Source organism: Mobula hypostoma, chromosome 4 (assembly GCF_963921235.1).
Source record: "Mobula hypostoma chromosome 4, sMobHyp1.1, whole genome shotgun sequence".
Lineage (NCBI taxonomy): Eukaryota > Metazoa > Chordata > Chondrichthyes > Myliobatiformes > Myliobatidae > Mobula > Mobula hypostoma.
Window position 1 is genome coordinate 109,773,749 of NC_086100.1, and position 23,626 is coordinate 109,797,374.

The following is a 23,626-nucleotide window of genomic DNA, read 5'->3' on the forward strand; positions in this document are numbered from 1 at the left end:
AAAGCCTCATTTGGAGAGATTTCTGGAGTTTTATCAATGTCATGATATTTTCTATATTGTTGTATCAAATCAAAACAATCATAAGCTTTTGTCATAGCATTTAGAATTACAATATGTGGGGTTTCACACGGCCATAACCTAGGCCCCATTTGGTTGTAAAATGAATATATTTAATCAAACTCACTCTTCCTTCAGTTAGTCCTGACGAAGGGTCTCGGCCTGAAACGTCGACTGCGCCTCTTCCTATAGATGCTGCTTGGCCTGCTGCGTTCACCAGCAACTTTGATGTATGTTGCTTATATTTAATCAAAGACTGCTTTCCATACTTTCATAACCTATTAATAATCATAATAATTTTCCAAGTCTTCCATGTCTTCCACATCTTCATCTGAACTTTCCACACTCTCTGAGGTGCATGCCTGGTTCTCACAGTCTGCCAGTCTACACATGTCAGTACACCCGAGGCCATTTGCAACACACATACATCTTGGGAGTGAACATTTTTTTGGACAGTTACAGGCCAGTGGATCCACTGTACTCCAGGCATCAGGTACTGGTTGGCCTTCCATCCAGTGCACCACCAACTGTTCAGCTTCCTCTTCTCTCTCCATCTTCCATCCTCTGCCAACAGGGCTTGGCACTTGTGGGTCCTTCTCCAAACATCTTCTCCATATACCAGCCTGGTAGCTGGCTTGCTGTGCATGTTTTGTGAAGCAGTCCTTGCATGGTGGGAGTTGACAACTTTCAGTTTCACCTTTTTTGGCACGGAAAAGGTGATACCTGAGCTCATTGACCTTGGTGGCCGATGCTTTTGGGGCATACAGGAGACATGTAAATGCGTCCAGTTTGTCCATCAGTTCTGGGGAGAGGTCCCATTCCTGACCCAACTCTAAGAATATGTCCTGCGTTTCTCCATTGCTGGTCAGAGGTTTTAGGGCACTTGTCTTCCCTTTGCCTGCAAAAGTGCTTACAGTGTCACATCCTGTATATGCGTGCAACCCGATGAGAGCCCTACAAACCTCTATGCCAACAGTGACAGCAACCTTCCTGATGTCTACAAGCCTTGTACGGGTTCTAGTGCCACACTTCTGGAACAACGGGGCCTCAATCTTGTCACAAAATGCTAAAGACATGATAAAGACATTTGTGTCTTCTGAGCAGATCACTACAGATCGGGCAGATCCCTCTTGTGGCATGGGCAGCATGGAGAAGTAGGCGGCCATGTGCTTCTTCTTGTTGACACTGAAGAGCTGACACCTCCTCACTGTCTTGAGTTGTGATTCTGTAACATTTGTCATTCACACTTGCATACAGAATCTTCTCCTGTAGCTTTGCTCTGTACTCCACCTTTTCTTACTGACTTTGGTCAGGAAGCTCCTCCACTGCCTCACCACTTGTGAGCCTGTGATACCTTGCAACTTATGACCAGTGTCTTCACCCCTGTAGAGATCTTTCACTATTCTTGATAGAGCTCTTGTATGTGTCGAACACAACATCTGTTCTGCTACTCTGACTGCCTTCCCTTAGAGCCATACCCAGAATTGTTGTGGCAACATCCCTAAAAGTAACTTGATCACCTTTCACTCGTTGGACCAAGTTCATTCCATCAACTACTGTAGCAGAGTTTCCTGGGAGTTGCACTTCTACTACTACATTTTTCTGCAAGGTTGTGGCTAAAGTAGCATCACTTGTCTTTCTCAGCAATCCTTCTGGTGTGGACAGGTCAATGGACAGGGCAATGGTCCAAGGGTATGAGAAAGGATATCCTCCGTACGTAGAATGCGCCCTTGTGCCATCACTATGATGCGTCCAAACAAAGACCTGTCTGCTTTCAAGATGATCACCCTCCCATTTGATTTCACTTCTCTCTTCTTACACATATCACTGAATGTTTTCAGCTTGTTGGTTTTCATTGGGTCATAGAATTTCTTTGCTGGTGGGTCTTCCTCTAGTCTCTCATCCTTGAAGGTTGCATAGCATTGCTCACCAATCTCATATGCCTTCATCAGGTCAGAAGCAACGTCCTTGGGGGCTGCCTTTGCCGTAGAGATGCTAATGAGGTCCCACTGCTCTGCAAATGGGTTGACCCATTCATGTATGAGGCTAACCACTGCTGAAGCTGCTTCCTCATCTTTCTGGATTCTTGGCTGCTGTAGCTCCACATGACAAAGCTCTGATTTGTTGCCTTGCACCATCTCTCTTAACTGTCCCAGGAATGCACTGCGGTGCTCAGCTGTTATGTAGTAACGCTTGATAGCTCCAGCATTCAGTCTGAACCGTGATGTGCCTCCAGGAGTCTGTGTGTCTTTGTTCACTGTGGCTTCAATAGCCTGGTCCACAGGGATCTGCCCGAAGGGGTTGTTACTTGACAGCTGCACTGAGAATTGGCCTGTCTTGAAGGCCTCATACACAGAAGGATTCTTCTCTCGGAGGTTCATCATCTAAGCAAAGTAAGGGGACAGGTACCTGGCATAATTCATCTTATCATAGGCAGAGCACCATGGGATCATGGTTCTTATAGCATGGAGGTTACCATGCAAGCGACCACCACTGCAATACTATCACATATTTTCTAGCACTAGGGGTGTGTACCTTGCCAAAAATCACTAAGAATTATTCCCTCCAGATGGAACAGGTGGCCCAAATTTGGGGTCCTGGCTCATGGACTATGAGTACCTTCTTGATCAATCATTAGCTGTGACTGGACAATCACTGAACCTGGAATCATAAACAAAAACAAACACCAGAATCTGTAACAAAAATGGAAATGCAGGAAGAACAGAGCCAGTCGAGCAGCATCTGTCGAAAGAAAATCCAGTTTATATTTCAGGTCGAGAATCGTTCAAACATAGATTGCAGCTCTTTGGATTATAGCTCTTCACACATTTATTTCCCGAGGCAGGTTTTATTTAGTAGATTTTAGATGGACAAAGTTGGTGTCTTCTGAGACAGCATTTTGCAATAGCAAAGTATGCCTGGAACTGTTACAGCTAGTAAAAAGCTCTGTACATTATTAAATACAGTCATTATGAAGCCTCCGTTGGCTGGTCACACACCACTGGGAGCTTACTATTAATTTACTAATAAGTACTAATCCATGAATTTCTGAGAATCCTGTTAAAATGTTTGAAACTTGGTTACATTTTGTATCATGTCCATACTCGGCATTGTTGCAAGTTAAAATTGTCAATTTCAATCAATTTCAATTTTGAAGGAATAAGAACAAGATTCAGGAAGGTTAAAGAGAGGCTCTCAGGATTATAGGTGGAGATGAAGCCACAGCTCATGAGAAGTTAGCCATCAGTAGCTTACACCACAGACGACAGGTTGCTGCAGCTACTGTGCAATACAAAATGCACACCAGCCACAGCCCTGCAGACCTTCGCGCCATGCTGCCTTCACCTTATGAGAGACGGCGCACCACACGATCAAGTTTATCTACGCCTGCTCATGCTGTTTCTGTGCCTGATGCGAGAACCTACACACTGGATAGAAGCTTCCTTCACTGTGCTATCAGAATTTGGAACAGCCTTCCAGATGCTGTGGTTAGAAACATCTGCGACGATGGGGTCCAAGCCTTCAAGAGTCGAGTGCACAAACACCTATCATCTCTGGGAGGGAAGTCTCACGCTTCTTCATAAGCTATCATGAAGGGGACCAGGTTGGCAATGCTTGGTTGTTGGTAGGTAGGGTTAATACCTGACTTTCAAGAGCACTTGTGAGTTATGTTCCGGCGGGACTTAGTCCTTAAACTGCTGGAGAACAGTGCGGAAAGGACAGGTGCTGTTTTCTCCCGGTAGGGATTAGTTTTTAGTTCCAAGTGCTCCTGCCACGATTTGCCACCCTGCAAACTTATCCTTCAATCTTTTTGAATTATGGAGGACAACATGTGTATAAATGTCTCTCTCCAGCAGACTTCATCATGATCATCACGACTCCAGTATTTCTACTATTTTTTAATGTTTCTTAATTGTACATATGATTTTTTGTGTTCTATCGCTGAGCAGCAGTGAACCATCTGATTGGCCTATCAGAGTTCTCTTTGGGAACTAGTTGACTTGATCAGCATTTCTGATCTGGCTATTGTTCACGATTGCAATTAATAAAGAAAAAGCAGATGATTTTGTTTTTTGTTTAAGTAGTTAGGTAGTTAAGTAGCTACCTAATATCACAGTCAGCCTATTCCAATGCCTTTCCAGCCCTTGCTGGCATAATAGACAGTGGTGTAGGACACGCTCAAGAGTGTTCACTGAAGGTACCAGTAAAGGAAATGGACAACCAACAGTGGATGTTGTCTGAAGACTTTGGGGAGCGTGCGGAACATCTCTGCTACTGTCTCCAAAGGCATTTCTGTCCCACCCTTCCTAAGTAGCTGGCCAGAATGAATCAGAAAAATAGTAATATGAGCAGATTATCTGAGCTTTCTCCTCAGCTCATCAGCAGACATGCTCTTACAGGTTTTCCTCAGCTAAATGTATGTTGCTAATCATAATAATTGGTCTCTTGTGCACTGATGGGCAGCTCAATCAATCAGTTAGCTTTATGACATATTATGCCTTTGCCTTAAGTGTCTATTATACAGGTGCAAGTCTAGTTTGATCCATTTTATCAGGGCAATGATGCGTGGAATCCACAAATTCCAAACAGTAACTGCTGTTGATATGGAAAAAGATTAGGAAACATCCTCCCCTCAGAGTATTGTAAAGAAATCCCAAATAATGGAAGTGTTGCTGCTTATCTTATGAGTCATTTTCAGACACCACAGTGTCTCTATTTATAAGTTTATATGTTTTTAATTTTTTTAAGCTCCTTCACCTTACCTGATCTTCAGCCACGGTAATGCAATATATAGGATTGACAGAGAGGGAACGAACCACCAGAGGATTGTGACAAATTGCGGGCTATCAGTTCTCCTGGATTTTCACTATAGGAATGAAAAGATCTACTGGGCAGATACAGAGAGTGGACTTCTACAACAGGCCTTTATAAATGGCACAAACAGAAAGGTGAGTGCATATGGAAACATGAGAGACTGTAGATACTGATGCAAGGCTTCAAACTTCAAAGATCAAAGTAAATTTTATTATCAAAGTACATATGTGTCAGCATACACAACCCTGAGATTCATCTTCTTGTGGGTAGACTCGACAAATCTATAGAATAGTAATTATAACAGGATCATCTCGAGTGCAGAAGACAACAAACTGCAAATGCAAATATAAATTAATAGCAATAAATAAAGAGAACATGAGGTAATGAGATAAAGTGTCCTTAAAGTGAGATCACTGGTTGTGGGAACATTTCAATGATGGGGGCAAGAGAGTGCAGTTATCCCCTTTTATTCAACAGCCTGATGGCTGGGGGTAGTTAACTGTTCTTGAACCTGGTGGTGCAGGTCCTGAGGCTCCTCTACCTTCTGATGGAAGCAGCATGAAGGGAGCATGACCTGAGTGGTGGGGGATCTCCAATGATGGATGCTGCTTTCTATAACAGCGTTTCAAGTAGGTCTTTCAACCCGAAGCGTAGGAAGTTCTTTTCCTGCACTCACTCTTGCCTCCTTTCAGGGCCCCAAACAGTCCTTCACAGGCAACACTTCACATGTAAATCTGTTTGGGTTCTTCACTGTACCTGGTGCTCCTGATGCGACTTCCTCTATATTGGTGAGGCCCAACATAGATTGGGGTACCGCATTGTCGATCACCTTTGCGACGCCTACAACAAACAGGATTTCCCAGCAGCCAACCATCTTAATTCCAATCCCCATTCCCATTCTGACATGTCAGTCCATGGCCCCTCTACTGCCTGTTATGCTTGTGTGGGTAAAGCTGTCACATTCGTTAACAATCAGACTGGCTTCAGCTTGAACACATTTTACCTGGGACACTCCAGCCCGCCAAGAACATGTGTGACCCGGTCACCGACGTCACTTCCTGTTCCTGGTGAACTGCCCCCAGTGCACACTGGGAAATGATGTTCTTTATTATGCACACACATAATGACACGCTGCTATGATGAGGTAACTCTCAGGTTGGAGGAACAACACCTCATATTCTGTCCGGGTAGCCTCCAACCTGGTGGCATGAACATCAATTTCTCTAACTTATTGTAATGTTTCTCCCTCCCCTTTTTCTCTTCTTCCATTCTCCACTCTGGCTCTCTTCTTACCCCTACTCTTTTCCTCATCTGCCCATCACGTCCCTGTGGTGGCCCCCTTCCTTCCCTTTCTACCATGGTCCATTCTTCTGTCCTATCAGATTCCTTCTTATTCAGCCTCTTACTTTCTCCACCTATCATCACCCAGCTTTTCATTCATCCCCCTCATACCTGTCTTCACTGATTCTTTTTTAGCTTGTTCTCCTTCCCCTCCCCATCCCTTAATCTGCTCTCTTCCCACTTCCTTTCCAGTCCTGACAAAGGGTCTCAGCCTGAAGGATCAACTGTTTATTCCTTTCTGTTGCTGCTGCCTGACCTGCTGAGTTGGTCTGGCATTTTGTGTGTGTTACTCAGGATTTCCAGCATCTGCAGAATCTCTTGTGCTTATGATTTACTGCTCACCCTGCTGAGTTCCTTCCTCAGGTCGCTTGCTACTGGAGGTGAGCCGAGAACTCTGAAGGTAGAGCATTCTGGTTTTATTTCTGTTCATTTTAATCAGGTTAAGACTATGACAGACTCATCAGAATGGAAATGACAAATATCAAAGTGGATTTGCAATATTTTTATTGGAGCTGTCAGGCAAAATTATGTTTGTCTGATTTGGCATGTTATAAAATGCAGAAAATCATTTATCTTATTTTAAAATGATGTCATTATACCTATTACCAATAATCTACTTTACATAAAATCTCAATAGAATAGAAAATTGAAGAAATAGGAAGTTATTGAATTAATGACTAGAGTAATGCTTGATGTAATTTTGAAGCTTAAATGTTCTCCTTTTCATGACAGACTACCTTCCCTCTTATTGAGCTTCTTGGAAATAATTTCCCAGGGGCTGCAGACTTGGAAGGGTGTCAGGCAAGCAGGTTCTGCATCCATTTCTTGTTGGATTACTGTTTCTTGAATTGACTTCATTTTGCATCTCAGAAAAATTAACCCAATGTCTCAGATTTGGCGCAGGAGCATTGCTGAAGAATTGCTAACACAATCTCACAGCTTGGGGACTAGTTAAGTTCTTGTTTTAAGCTCGTGTGCCACTTAGAAAGCACCGGGAAGAATACGTGGTGCTCGAGATCTTAGAGCAGCATAAGTTTTCTCTGCATTTTCTCAGAGCCTGTGACGGTTCTTTGCGACTTCAGCTCACATTGTAAAAACGGCAGGTCTAGCAGCAGTTCAGAAGCTCAACTCCAAAAGGAAAGTCACAGGCTATTGATAAAAAGAGTCATAATGGAGAGGATAGTAGTGCTGTTTGCTGCCAGCAAGGCACAATTGTTGACCCAATCACACAATTTTGTGTTTGAAGTGTTATAGACCAGGAGAAAGCATTGATTGTGTGGATAGCCAGAAGCCTTTTCCCAGGGCTGAAATGGCTAACATGTGGGGGCACAGTTTTAAGGTGCTTGGAAGTAGATACAAGGGGGATGTCAGAGGTAGTTTTTCACACAGAGAGTGGTGGGTGCGTGGAATGCACTGCCAGCGATGGTGGTGGGGATGGACACTATAGGGTCTTTTAAGTACATGGAGCTTAGAAAAATAGAGGACTATGTTGTAGGAAAATTCTAGGCAGTTCGTAGAGTAGGTTATATGGTCGGCACAACATTGTGGGCCCAACGGCCTATAATGTGGTGTAAATTTCTATGTTCTATGTTCTCAAGCATTTTGCAGACTCTGACCAACATCAGGATATACCAACAAATTTCAGAGTCAGTGGATCCGGGGAACATTTTCAGAATTTTCTGTTTTTATTTAATGGTTTAATAGTTGGAACATGTCTGCTGAGGCTCTCAGTTCCAAGTGGAATATATGTCTACTAAAGAGTGGCTGCGTATGAGATACACTTAAGTCAAGTCAAGTTTATTGTCATTTAACTATATACATGTATATAATCATATCATGTACATAAAAATGAGACAACGTTTCTCTGAATCTGTGTGTAAAGCACACATAACACACGATAACTTATGAAGGTAAGGATAAAATCTACAGCTCAATCACACATAAATATCAAACTAAAGTGTATTAATTTTAAATATAGTAAGGTACGGAACAGATTAACCAGTGACACTTCGGATACGATGCGGCAGGGAGTTGAGAAGTCTAATGGCCTGAGGGAAGGAACTGTTTCTCATTTTTACCATCCTTGTTTTTATGCATTGGAGTCTCCTGCCTGATGGTAGAAAGTCAAAGAGGGTGCTGGATGGATGGGTGGGATCTTTGATGATACTAAGGGCCCTGTGTTTGTAGCACTTCCGATAAATGTTCCCAATGAATAGTAGGGAGACACTTATGATCCTCTCCGCTGTTCTCACAGTTCTTGGTAGGGACTTCTGGACCGATGCATTTGTAAGATTATGTGCAGGTCTCACATAGGTAAGCTGGTGTGCACACAAACCACTACACAACCTTTTCCTGTCAAACAGTCACAGTACCTATCGGACACAAGGTAGTAAAGAGAATCCTGTAATGTAATGCCCATCACCTTTCATTCTGAATCCAGTAGGTACTATAGACCACACTGGTACTAACTGTTGCAGTCTGTGAATAGACTGGCAAAATGGGCAACCCACTTCACACTCACTTTAAAAATACTTCGTCAATTGCTGAAAGGGATTTCCGTACAAATGTAATATCTCGTTTCTTTCCAAATTTACACATTTACTTTATTTGCCATCAGACGTATGGATTAGGTCCTCGACCGTCCACTGACAATCTGCCTTGTCTCTTCACCTTTACATCTGTTTCCTTTAGACCTGATCATTCTCAAATCGGTGTTCCTTTTCTCCTCCGCCTCAATGGATCAAAATATTCAAAAAATTGAAGGATTTTTTTAACCCCTTTGAGAATGGCTGTAAATATTTTCATTAGTTTAAAGAGATGCTGGGTTGCCCACTCAATCACCATGTTCCTTCCATCCAGGAAAAGGAATTCCTTGTGTGCAAAAACTGCACCAATTAATCAGACAATATTCTAACAAACTCCACTGCAGTGTCCATCATGTAGAAAGACAATCAGTAATATTGAATTATTTAACTGGATAAATCTTGTTTTAATCTTTGGATTGATATTTGCTGTGAATTCTCTAAACCAGTTCACTGTATGACCAGATGGCTACTCAGTAAAGATGCACTGTTACCATTTTACTGTTTTGCAAGAAAACAATGAAGAGCATAAATCTGTATTATTTGCATCACAGACTGTGCGGACTGTGGGGAAAGGTCTTTTTGGCTTTGCTGTGGATTGGTTACACAACACCATCATTTGGACCAGTCAAGAGAAAGGGACCATTGAAATGTCAAACTTACATGGAGATAATTCCAAGATCCTGCTAAAAGATCTGACTTTTCCCACGGTCATAACAGTGGATCCGGAGAAAGGGTATGACTTCGACTTGTATATTTCTACTCAAGATCTCTAGTCTAAATATGCATCTGGAATGGATATCAAATAAGAGTCTGAGACAGTTGTAGGGATTGAAATAAATTGGTCAAAATATGATTCAATAAAAACCTTAAAACATGGTCCAAATTAAGGACTTTAAGCTCTCTCTCAGCAAGGGATTCGGGCAAAGAAGTATTAGATTTATTGAGATTGTGTGAGGAAGCATATTAATAAGACTTTTCTATAGGTTTGAGTCTTTTTGACCTGAAACCAGAACTATTGTTTAAAAGCCTTCTTTGTGAGTTGGCCAGAAATATCTTAGAGGAAATGAATTCTGGCTGATTCAGGCAAGTTGGAAGCCCACAGTACTGCAGTGTGACCAGCATGATCACCAGAAGCTAAAATGGGGGGGGGGGGTTGAAAGATTTTTTAAAAATGCATGAAATATGTACCTAGAATGCTACTTAACATTGCTTGCCCTGAGAAAGGAATAGCAGAAGATCAGGAGAAGCCCAAGTTATCCTTTGCCAAAAAAGTAGTTCCAAGAGAGTTGCAAAGTAGCACATGATGAAAAGAGCATTCAGAGGAAACCTGACCCACTTTGCTACATTAATTGTTATGCCTGGAAGTTGATTTGCAAAGAATGGAAATTTAAAACAGCACAGAGAAAGTAAATCATCTGTGGGGTTACCAGGATACTACAGGGAAGAACGGACACAACCAAATTAGAGCCCTTACTCACTGGAATTCGGAAGAATGAGGGGTGACCTATTGAATGTTGAATGACCTTGATAGAACGGATGTGGAGAAGATGATTCCTATGGTGGGGGACCCTAGGACAGAGGACACAGCCTCAGAATAGAGAGGCGTCCTTTCAGAACAGAGATGAGGAGGAATTTCTTTAGCCAGACAGTGGTGAATCTGTAGAATTTGTTGCCAAAGTCGGCTATGGAAGCCAAGTCTTTGGATATATTTAAGGCTATCAACAGAGGTTGCTAGATTCTTGATTGGCCAGGGCGTGAATGGATACCGGGAGAAGGCAGGGGATTAGGGCTGAGAGGGAAATGGATCAGACGTGGTCAAATGGCACAGCAGACTCAATGGGCCAAATGGCCTAATTCTGCTCCTGTATCTTATGATCTTATGGTGTTAATGTTTCTCAGTTGTTCTGATCCTGAACATATCTCTTTTCTGCAGCACAGGTGCAGCTTCAGAATAAACTCAATTTATTATAAACACCAGAAATTTATTGCAGACCTTTTTCATTTGTCTTTTCATTATACACATCCAACATTAATCTAATTTTATTTTATTGCTCTAGTTTTAAACTACTTTGTCACTCTCTTCCTGGTTAACAATGCCTATTCCGGTGTCTCAGATGGATACTAAAGATCTCTTGGCATAATTTAACAAAGGAAAAGATTGTTTCTATATCCCATTGTGAGTTATCAATCTATCTGTATATAAATCATTTGCAATGTTTTCTTCTGAAAGAACCATTTGGTTCTGAAGCAACAGTAATTTCCTAAAATAGGGAAGGGTATATTCTAAATGCAAGGTCTCCTTCTACTTTCTTAAAATACTCCCAGTTTTATTTATTATCCTAACATTTTAATTTATCTTGTGTCACGTACCCCGTGACGGGAATAAAGAACCAGCAGAGATGGAAAACACTTTGGATTCAGGTATTGCTATAAACTAATAATATTTATTATTAACTACGCAATACAGTAATATAAATGTAGATAAATCAAACAAGTTAGCAATGATTATATATATAAGTAAGTATATCAGTAAGTGTGGAAATATATGAAAATCAAGCTTCTTTAAGTCCAGGGGTAAAAAGATACAGTCTTACGATGATGAGTAAAGTTCAGTTCAGTTCAGTTCAGTTCGTGGTATTGAGTTGAGTAGTGATGGAGAGAGAGAGAGGGAGAGATTTGAGTCTTCAGGTGTGCTGACACGTCGATCTCCTCATTGTCCTTCGAAATCCCTTAAAAGTCACCGACTGTGACTTTAACAAAGGGGACCGGCTTTCTGTGGTGGAGCTATCCCCCAGCTGAGGGTGAACACATGGACAACTCCCCACCAGTCAACCCCTTTTCTCTTTCCACTGCAAGAGCGAGGGATCGATCCACCCGATCGATCCTCCAAAACCCACTTTTCCTGTGGGCACAACAATGCTCATTCAGTGTCCAAACATGTGTCTGAGGTCTATCATCTGACCTCCTATTTTATCTTCCCATGCTGAGCAGCAACTGTCACTCAAATAACTCCTCCTTCCTCTCTCTCTGTAAGAAAATCACAAGCAGGCGAACTGTCCTTGAGAAGTATCATAACATTGAGTGTCCATTAAATAACACTGCCTTCAGTCACCATAGCAACTTACGAGCTGCTCGGTGCCATCTCTCTCTCCAACTCAGCAGAAATCCAAAAGTTATTTCCAGTGCCTTAAAGTGACAGTCCAAAAGTTAGTCTTCGTCTCTCTCTCTCTCTTTTACAAAAAAGTTGTTGGTGTTAAATAGCTCTCTCTCTCTGTCTTTTCAAAAGCACAGTTAATAGGGGTAAATGAGCACAGTTCATAGGGGTAATTCAGGATCCCGTCACACTTGGATGCTTCTAATATTTAGTACTTGGTAACTTCATTGCCCATATGATAGGGAGTTCCATATGTGTGAAGTCCCAGGCTGAGGGTTGATATACCCTTGTTATGTGAGAGGACGTACAGATTAGACCAATGACGTGTCAATACAAGGCAACTTTCCTGCATATTTGATGCACAAATAATTGCTCTTGAGAATAATTTACCCCCAAAATTCTATATTTTTCAAGAAAAACGAAGGGCATAGAAACTTATGCAGATATTTGTTAGAACTTGTTCTGACAGGATAACAATCATCACAAAAAATAAACGTACCAAAGATATAACTGACACTTAGTTGTTACTTGAGATATATATGATGAAAGTAGTATCATTGGCAAAGAAAAGGCATCCACACTATTATTATAGATGTTTTAAGTAATGCAATGCAATGCTCGAATGCTGTTTTCTCTTAATTTCATATCGTCATTAATGTGCCAGATATGTTCTTACTTATTAATATCCACATACATTCAGTGGCCACTTTATTAGGTACACCCACTCTTGAATGCAAATATCTAATCTGCCAATCATGTGTCAGCAACTCAATGTATAAAAGTGTGCAGACATGGTCCAGAGGTTCAGTTGTCGTTCAGACCAAACATCAGAATGGTGAAGAAATATGATCTAAATGACTCTGACCATGAAATGATTTTTGATGCCAGATGGGGTGTTTGAGTATCTCAGAAACAGCCGATCCCCTGCGTTTTTCATGCAGAACACTCTCCAGAGCTTACAGAGAACGCTGTGAAAAACCAAAAACAACCAGTGAGCAGCAGTTCTGTGGAGCAAAACATCTTGATGAGAGAGGTCAGAAAAGAATGGCCAGACTGGTTCAAACTGACAGGAAGACGACAGTAACTCAGAAAACCACACATTTCTCTCCACCCCACCACCTAAAGACAATATATTGGAATAGACAAAGGCTGGATTTACTTAGCGTATGGATATGATCTAATTTTAACCCACTTAATGTAAAACATAGGAACATAGAAAATAGGTGCAGGAGTAGGCCATTCGGCCCTTCGAGCCTGCACCGCCATTCAGTATGATCATGGCTGATCATCCAACTCAGAACCCTGCACCAGCCTTCCCTCCATACCCCCGATCCCTTTAGCCACAAAGGCCATATCTAACTCCCTCTTAAATATAGCCAATGAACTGGCCTCAACTGTTTCCTGTGGCAGAGAATTCCACAGATTCACCACTCTCTGTGTGAAGAAATTTTTCCTAATCTCGGTCCTAAAAGGCTTCCCCTTTATCCTCAAACTGTGACCCCTCGTTCTGGACTTCCCCAACATCACCACCGCTTTATTTTCACCTTGGATGTCCAGTCCCTATATACTTCCATCCCCCATCAGGAAGGTCTCAAAGCTCTACGCTTCTTTTTGGATTCCAGACCTAATCAGTTCCCCTCTACCACCACTCTGCTCCGTCTAGCAGAATTAGTCCTTACTCTTAATAATTTCTCCTTTTGCTCCTCCCATTTCCTCCAAACTAAAGGTGTAGCTATGGGCACCCCTATGGGTCCTAGCTATGCCTGCCTTTTTGTTGGGTTTGTGGAACAATCTATGTTCCGTGCCTATTCTGGTATCTGTCCCCCACTTTTCCTTCGCTACATCGACGACTGCATTGGCGCTGCTTCCTGCACGCATGCAGAACTCGTTGACTTTATTAACTTTGCCTCCAACTTTCACCCTGCCCTCAAGTTTACCTGGTCCATTTCCGACACCTCCCTCCCCTTTCTAGATCTTTCTGTCTCTGTCTCTGGAGACAGCTTATCCACTGATGTCTACTATAAGCCTACTGACTCTCACAGCTATCTGGACTATTCCTCTTCTCACCCTGTCTCTTGCAAAAACGCCATCCCCTTCTCACAATTCCTCCGTCTCCGCCACATCTGCTCTCAGGATGAGGCTTTTCATTCTAGGACGAGGGAGATGTCTTCATTTTTTAAAGAAAGGGGCTTCCCTTCCTCCACTATCAACTCTGCTCTTAAACGCATCTCCCCCATTTCACGTACATCTGCTCTCACTCCATCCTCCCACCACCCCACTAGGAATAGGGTTCCCCTGGTCCTCACCTACCACCCCACCAGCCTCCGGGTCCAACATATTATTCTCCGTAACTTCCGCCACCTCCAACGGGATCCCACCACTAAGCATATCTTTCCCTCCCCCCCTCTCTCTGCATTCCGCAGGGATCGCTCCCTACACAACTCCCTTGTCCATTCGTCCCCCCCATCCCTCCCCACTGATCTCCCTCCTGGCACTTATCCGTGTAAGCGGAACAAGTGCTACACATGCCCTTACACTTCCTCCCTTACCACCATTCAGGGCCCCAAACAGTCCTTCCAGGTGAGGCATCACTTCACCTGTGAGTCGACTGGGGTGATATACTGCGTCCGCTGCTCCCGATGTGGCCTTTTATATATTGGTGAGACCCGACGCAGACTGGGAGACCGCTTTGCTGAACATCTACGCTCTGTCCGCCAGAGAAAGCAGGATCTCCCAGTGGCCACACATTTTAATTCCACATCCCATTCCCATTCTGACATGTCTATCCACGGCCTCCTCTACTGTAAAGATGAAGCCACACTCAGGTTGGTGGAACAACACCTTATATTCCGTATGGGTAGCCTCCAACCTGATGGCATGAACATTGACTTCTCTAACTTCCGCTAGGCCCCACCTCCCCCTCGTACCCCATCTGTTACTCTTTTTTATGCACACATTCTTTCTCTCACTCTCCTTTTTCTCCCTCTGTCCCTCTGAATACACCTCTTGCCCATCCTCTGGGTCACCCCCCCTCCGTCTTTCTTCCCGGACCTCCTGTCCCATGATCCTCTCGTATCCCCTTCTGCCTATCACCTGTCCAGCTCTCGGCTCCATCCCTCCCCCTCCTGTCTTCTCCTATCATTTTGCATCTCCCCCTCCCCCTCCAGCTTTCAAATCCCTTACTCACTCTTCCTTCAGTTAGTCCTGACGAAGGGTCTCGGCCTGAAACGTCGACTGCGCCTCTTCCTATAGATGCTGCCTGGCCTGCTGCGTTCACCAGCAACTTTGATGTATGTTGCTTGAATTTCCAGCATCTGCAGAATTCCTGTTGTTTCCCTTTAGGATTTTATACGTTTCAATCAGATCCCTCCTCAATCTTCTAAATTCCAACAAATATAAGCCTAGGTCATCCAGTCTTTCATCATATGAAAGTCCTGCCATCCCAGGAATCAATCTGGTGAACCTTCTTTGTACTCCCTTTATGGCAAGGATGTCTTTCCTCAGATTAGGGGACCAAAACATAATTTTAAAAAGTAAACTTGATATTTTAATTAGCGGTTTCTTTCTATTCCTTATTACGTAAACGGCAACAATGAATAACAATCGAGACAGGTTATATAAAAACAACCAAAATTTATTAAACACGTATAAACGACAAGGGAAAAAAAAACAAAGGAAAACTTTAACCGGAAGGTAACAGATATGCAGCCGTTCACCAACTCGCCACTCAGCTCTGGGTCTTAAAGCGTTAAATGCGAAAACAGTTCTTAAAGCAATACAGTCAGATATAGTTCTTAAAGCAATAACTTCAAAAGTCCAACAGTTTTACACATTCAATTGAGAGAGGCTTCTCTGGAGAAGGATTTCTTCACAGACGCACCTTTACTGCTGGTTCTGTCCACAGGATTTACCATGCCTAAAATAAACAGTTTAAATCGACTGACCTTAAATTCCTTTAGAGAGAGCGAGCACTTTTTTGCATGAACTCATTACTGTTTCTGGCAAGAGTTATCTCGATGCAGGTACTCCTCCAACGAAGACTCAATAAGGTCGATTCTTTATTAAACTGCCAAACGAAGCCAACTTCTCTCGATCCTTCGATAAATTCTTCACTCTCCCTTCAACTGTTGGAATTGAGTAAATTGGCACATCCAGCCACAAATTTCCAGTCCAAATAATAAGGTATTTTGCAACAGAACACACAACCGTTTTAAAAATGAAACTGCGTCACCAAAAATAAACATGCAACAGAAGCGGAAATACAACACCTTCTGCATGGAAATCTACAAACTCAAAAACCAACTGCATCACCCGGGTCGACCCTTATATAGTCACGGGGCACATGTCATCACGTGACCTCACATCGGCAGGAAAATCACATCAGGTGACCGCCAAAAGACTATTACATCATTCTCACAAACAAAACAGATCTCCTTGAGCATGTAACACCTCCCTCCAAAAAAAATTTGGTCTCTTGAAGAACAAAATTTTAACAATTTATACAAAAAAAATATAAAGGTATAAAATTTACAAAATACATAATATATACAATCTTATCTTTCAGTCCTTTACAAACTAATGTACAGTAGGAGTGTTACTAATGGTAAACTATCACTCCAAAAAAAAACAAATTTTTATTGTACATTTAACATCTAGACAATCAGCAATGACGTTATCTTTACCGTTAATATGAGTGATCAAAATATTGTACTCCTGTACCATTAAACTCCAATTTATTAATCTTCTATTTTTTTTTTCATCTTACTCAAAAACACGAATGGATTGTGATCAGTATAAACTGTGAGCGGTTTATGCGTAGAACCAACATATACTTCAAAATGTTGCAAAGCTAAAACAAGAGATAACAATTCTTTTTCTATTGTTGAATAATTTCTTTGATGGGCATTAAATTTCTTAGAAAAATAAGCTACCGGACGATCTACTTCATCACCATCATCTTTTTGAAGTAACACTGCTCCTGCAGCTTCATCACTAGCATCTACAGCTAACAAAAATGGTTTTTCAAAGTCAGGAGATTTAAGTACAGGTTGACTTACATATTACAGCTTTCAATTTATCAAATGCCTCCTGAGAAGACTCTATCCAAACAAACTTCTCATTTTTCTTCAAGAGAGATTAGTTAATGGAAGAGCAATGTTTTCAAAATCCTTACAAAATTTTCTGTAATATCCTACCATACCCAAGAACCTTCTGAGAATTTTTCTACCAGTTGGAGTGGGTACTTCTAAAATTGCCTGAACTTTTGCTTGAACAGGTGCTAAATTTCCCTGACCCACAACGTAACCAAGGTAAGTCACTGTTGCATGACCAAATTCACTTTTAGCTAAGTTAATAGTTAAGTTAGCTTTTGAAAGTCTCTCAAATAATTTCTCCACCACCGTAACATGTGCTTTCCACGTACTATTCCCTGTAACCAAATCATCAATATAGGCATCTGTATCTTTTAATCCCTGAATCACGCCATTAATCATCCTCTGAAAAGTACTTGGTGCATTCTTCATCCCAAATGGAAGAACATTATGTTCATATAACTCAGATGGGGTTACAAATGCTGAAATCTCTCGACCTCTATCCGTCAGTGGAACACACCAATAACCTTTTGACAAATCAATTTTTGAAAGGAATTTGGCCTGTCCAACTTTATCCACACAATCATCTACCCTAGGGATTGGATATGCATCAGTCGTTGTCACAGCATTCACCTTTCTATAATCCATACAAAACCTAATACTATTGTCTGGTTTAGGCACCATAACACACGGTGAACTCCAATTCGAATTAGAATGTTTAATAATATTATTCTCTAACATATACTTAATTTCCTGTTCAGTAAGTTCACATTTTTCCGTTCATTTGATACGGATGTTGTTTTATGGGTTTTGCGTCTCCCACATCTACATCATGTGTAGCTACGGTGGTTCTTCTAGGGACACCTGGAAATAAATCTCTGTATTTAAAAATTAACTGTTTCATCTGTTCTCTCTACTCTGGCTGTAAATAAGCTAATTTTTCATCAATATTTTCCAGAATTTTCAAATTTGGTAACCTGGCTGAAATAATGTTGGGTTTTAAATGAGTTTTGGATGAATCCTCTATTAAGTTCTCAACAAGATCAGACTCATTATTGATCACAACAGTCATAGTAGCAACTTCTCTCTCATAATACAGTTTTATCATATTTATATGACACAGCTATGTTGTCTTTCTCCGATCTGGTGTTTTTACCACATAATCCACATCATTTACCTTAGATTTAATCTCATAAGGACCATGGAATTTTGCTTGCAATGGGTTCGTTTGCACTGGGAAGAGAATCAACACCTTATCTCCAGGCTTAAATGACCTCATCCTAGCTTCCTTATTATACCACGTATTCATCTTCTCTTGAGCTAACTTTAAATTTTCCTTGGCCAAGCTACAAGCTTTGTACAATCTGTCTTTAAATTTCAAAACATAATCTAGCAAATTAGTGTGTACTTCTTTATTAATCCATTGTTCCTTCAACAAAGCCAAAGGTCCTTGAACTCTATGTCCAAACACAAGTTCAAAAGGACTAAAACCTAATGATTCCTGTACTGCCTCCCTTACTGCAAAAAGTAGTAAATGTATACCTTCATCTCAGTCCTTTTCATTTTCTACACAATATGTCCTAATCATAGTTTTCAGTGTAGAATGAAATCTCTCCAAGGCTCCTTGTGATTCTGGATGATAGGCTGAGGAAATAATCTGTTTTGCTCCCAGTTTATAAACTATCTGCTGAAACAACCCAGACATAAAATTACTACCTTGATCTGATTGTATTTCCTTGGGCAACCCAAAATAAGTGAAGAATTTTATAAGAGCCTTTGTCACAGTTTTGGCTGTTATGTTCCTAAGAGGTACTGCCTCTGGAAACCTAGACGCTGTGCACATAATAGTTAATAAATATTGATGTCCAGTTTTAGTTTTTGGCAAAGGACCAACACAGTCTACAATGATTTTTGAGAACAGCTCACCAAATATTGGAATTGGTTGCAGTGGGGCCACTGGAGTAACCTGATTAGGCTTACCAACAATTTGACATGTATGACACGTTCTACAAAATGTTGCCACATCTTGTCTTAAACTAGGCCAATAAAAATGTTTAGAAACCTTGTTCATAGTTTTCTTTACAACTAAGTGACCACCCAAAGGAATACTATGAGTCATAGTCAAAATCTTATTTCGGTAAATTTTAGGAACTACTACCTGATGATTAACTTCCCATTCCTCACTAGCAGGAATTGTAGGTGATCTCCACTTTCTCATTAATACCCCCTTCTCAAAATAATATCCAACGAATACTTTTTCAATTTCACTATCTGGAAGAGCTTGTTCTTTTAATTTAACTATCTCAGGATCTCTACCCTGCTCTGCTATCATCTCCTTCCGAGATAAAGACAAATCTTCCTGATCAGACTTACCACCAGAATCCTCATCAAATAAGGTAGGTAAGAAAGTTTCTGATACATCCTCATAATTCGAATCTTGATTTTAACTGTCATGGGTAACAACCTCAACCTGTATATCAGTCTTTTTAGCCGTAGATCTTGTTACAACACAGGAAGAATCTGTGTTAGAATTGCTCTGTGGTTCCTCAGAATTTGAATTTATTGTCAAATGCACTTCAGGAAAAACTTGTCCACCTGCTAAATCATTCCCTAACAAAAGAGAAACATCATTCACAGGTAAATTGGATTGTAGTCCTACTTTAACAACCCCTGTAACTAAACCTGACCTTAAATTTACTCTATGTAAATGTACTGACATAAGGGCACTCCCTACTCCTCTTATATAATTTACCTCACCAATGTCAGACTCATCATTAAACCTTAGCACACTGTCTAATATTAGTGATTGAGAAGCTCCAGTATCTCTAAGTATCCTTATTCGTACTGAATTGGATCCTTCTTTCAAGGATACAAATCCTTCTGTTATAAAAGCTTCATATCCCTTCTCAACTTGGTCAGGCTCTGACACAACTTCATTAATATTTTTTAAACCCTGTAGTTTCACAGGTTTTCCAATATGCTGCACACAAGCGTCTGGGACCACTTCTTTCTCTTTCCTTTTCAATCAGAAGCAATTAGCTTCTACATGTCTAGGTTTCTTACAATAATTACAAATAATACCAAAATGTCTTTCCTGTACATGTCTCCCTTCATCCTGACTTTTGTCACTAACTTCAGATTTAATGTCTGATTTACCTTGACTCTCTGAGCTAGTTTTCCTTTTTAAAATTTTACCTGGAGAAAATTTATTCTTGTGAATTAAAACATACTCATCAGCCAATTTAGCAATCTCCTGCAATGTAGCAGTGTCCCGTTCATTTAAGTATGTTCTCACTTCAACAGGAATGCTTCTTTTAAATTCCTCCTGCAAAATCAGCTCTTTTAATTTATTATACTCCCCATTACATTTTTCGAGGAAACCCATCTCTCAAAACACACAGATTTCTCATAGGCAAATTCCACATAAGTTTTTTCCACCGATTTCTTCAAATTTCTAAACCGTTCTCTATACGCTTCCGGAACCATCTCGTATGCCTTTAATATATTCTGCTTAACTATATCATAATCCAGTGCTTGCTCAGCATTTAAAGCTGTATAAACTTGTTGTGCCTTGCCTTTAATTACACTTTGAAAAATCACTGGCCATTGGTCCCCCGGCCACTTTAAACTCAGAGCAACTATTTCGAAATGTTGGAAATATGTGTCCACATCAGCTTCATTAAATGGAGGAGCCAAAATAACCTCACAACTAGCAATAAACTGTTTCGTAGAACCAGAAGACTGACTCCCGAACTTTAATTTCTGCATCTCTAGCTCGAATTTCCTCTGGTTATCAGCTTCTCTTTCTTCAAATTCCCTTTTTTTAAGGACTTCTCTTTTGGCCATTTCCACTTTAAATCTTTCAAACTTTAACTGTTCAAGATGCAACTGCATTTCCAGATAACTCATTGGAAACTTATCGAACACCTCCTCATCAAAACATTCCAAATTAATATAATGTTCAGCAATTTTCCTTTGTATGAAAGCCTTGGTGGAATTTCTCATAATTCCTTTAATATCCAACTTCCTAGCAATCTCCAATACCACAGGTTTTCTCGCAGTCTCTAAAAATCCCGAGTCAGGCGCCTTCAAAAAATCGTCAATATCCATTGTTGCTGAATACAACACACACACACCAACCAAACCAAAAAAAAAAATTGGGTAGTTCCCTTTTGCAAATCAAAATGACAATTACCAGCATTTAAACTCAAAATCGGAACATATCCCGGACGAGCCCCCACAAATTATGTTATGTAAACAGCAACAATGAATATCAGTCGAGACAGGTTATATAAAAACAACCAAAGATTTATTAAACACGTATAAACGATAAGGGGAAAAAAAAACAAAGGAAAACTTTAACCGGAAGGTAACAGATATGCAGCCATTCACCAACTTGCCACTCGGCTCTGGTTCTTAAAGCATTAAATGTGAAAACAGTTCTTAAAGCAATACAGTCAGATATAGTTCTTAAAGCAATAACTTCAAAAGTCCAACAGTTTTACACATTCAATTGGGAGAGACTTCTCTGGAGAAGGATTTCTTCACAGACGCACCTTTACTGCTGGTTCTGTCCACAGGATTCACGATGTCTAAAATAAACAGTTTAAATCAACTGACCTTAAATTCCTTTAGAGAGAGCGAGCACTTTTTTGCATGAACTCATTGCTGTTTCTGGCAAGAGTTATCTCGATGCAGGTACTCCTCCAACGAAGACTTAATAAGGTCGATTCTTTATTAAACTGCCAAACAATGCCAACTTCTCTCGATCCTTCGATAAATTCTTCACTCTCCCTTCAACTGTTGGAATTGAGTAAATTGGCACATCCAGCCACACATTTCCAGTCCAAATAATAAGGTATTTTGCAACAGAACACACAACCGTTTTAAAGATGAAACTGCGTCACCAAAAACAAACATGCAACAGAAACGGAGATACAACACGTTCTGCATGGAAATCTACAAACTCAAAAACCAACTGCATCACCCAAGTCGACCCTTATATAGTCACAGGGCACATGTCATCACGTGACCTCATATCAGCGGGAAAATCACATCAGGTGACCTCCAAAAGACCATTACATCATTCTCACAAAAAAAACAGATCTCCTTGAGCATGTAACATCCTACTGATATATATATATATATTCTTCTTCCTTTGTGTTAATGTACTTGAATGTAGTACTTTTCGAGCTGAATCAAGCGACTACTCAAGACAATCCTTTTGCAAGGAATTGTACAGAAATATTACATCTACTGTAACTAGCTTTGCATAAATGCCAATCACTCTCTGTTATCCTTATTATAATTATTCCTGGCTACTTGGTAGAGCTCTGTTAACTCCACCTGTATATTGTGCAGATGCTGACCGGTGGTGAACAGTATCAGCACTGGACTTTGAGGTGAATGGTCCCAAGTTCAAATCCAGCCGGCTCCTGGCACGCTTTGCATCTGTGCTGGGTTGAGCATCGAGCTAGCAACTTAGCCTTGTATAAAGCAGTCAGTCAAGTGTTCCAAAAACAACAAAAATGCCACCCAATGCACCAAAAGGCACGAAAAGGAACAACATGTTTGGCAGATTCAAAATCATCTTAATAGGCAATTTTTACACAATTGCATAGTGTAATATTACCCCATTCTACTTGTTATCTTCCTAATTTTTCTACACTCACAGATCCATAATGGTCATTTCTGATCCCTAACTCTTAACTAGCTGTAATCCACATTAACCATCAGTCAACACTTGAAAACCCTTTTGAAAGCTCCTTTTCATTACTGTGATAACTAACACAGATTGCTTTATCTTTTTCAAGGTATATGTTTTGGGCGTCAGAAGGTTCTGTTCCAAGTATTCATCGTGCCGATCTGAATGGCACCAGACCCATCTCCATTGTCAAGCCAATAACGAAAGTGAAGATTTTAACACTGGATCTCATCGACAAGCGGCTCTTCTGGTTTCAAAGTGAGGCTGGGGACATGTCAAGCAGCATTAGGTCATGTGACTACATTGGAGGCTCAGTTCAGGTCATCAAGCAAGCAGGAGAGTAAGTCTAGTGACAAGAAAGTTTAGTCATTTTTGCATCCCTTGAATTACCTTACCAGCAATGTTTCTTTTCAACCATCATTTCCTTCTCTTCCATTTTGATGCTGATTCCTCACAGGTAACATGATGATAAACAAATTCTATGCACTTTGTAATCGGCCAGGTATTCACGTTTGCTATACAAGTGCAGGAGTGAAGACATACTGAGGGCACAGGAGTGTGCTGACGCTGGAATCTGGAGCAATAAATAATCTGCTGGAGGAACTCAGTGTGTGAGGAAAGGTATTGACAATGCTCCATGTCGAAACTGGCTGACCAAAGTGTCCACAATTTCTTTCCTCCCTCGATGCTGCTCAACCTGCTGAGTTATTCCAGCAGATTATTAGTTGTCGCATTAAACCTGCAGCTTTAGTGGTCCGGTAACCAATTTTAAATAGTTTAGTGTCTGTTAATATGGAAGCTCTTGTCTTTTCTACCTTTTGTATTATAATGGCAAGCAACACTTAGGCTATGCACATTTAAACCACAAACAAGAGAAAAT

General features: G+C 40.9%; 1 protein-coding gene across 1 annotated transcript in view; it reads left to right on the forward strand.

Moving 5' to 3' along the window:
• Positions 1-23,626, forward strand: part of egf (epidermal growth factor) — a 155,585-nt gene that overhangs the window by 39,757 nt on the left and 92,202 nt on the right. The window contains exons 3-5 of the mRNA XM_063046350.1: positions 4,807-5,006; positions 9,350-9,531; positions 22,856-23,086. Of these exons, the coding sequence (XP_062902420.1) occupies positions 4,807-5,006; positions 9,350-9,531; positions 22,856-23,086 (613 nt within the window). The remainder of the gene's footprint in view (positions 1-4,806; positions 5,007-9,349; positions 9,532-22,855; positions 23,087-23,626) is intronic.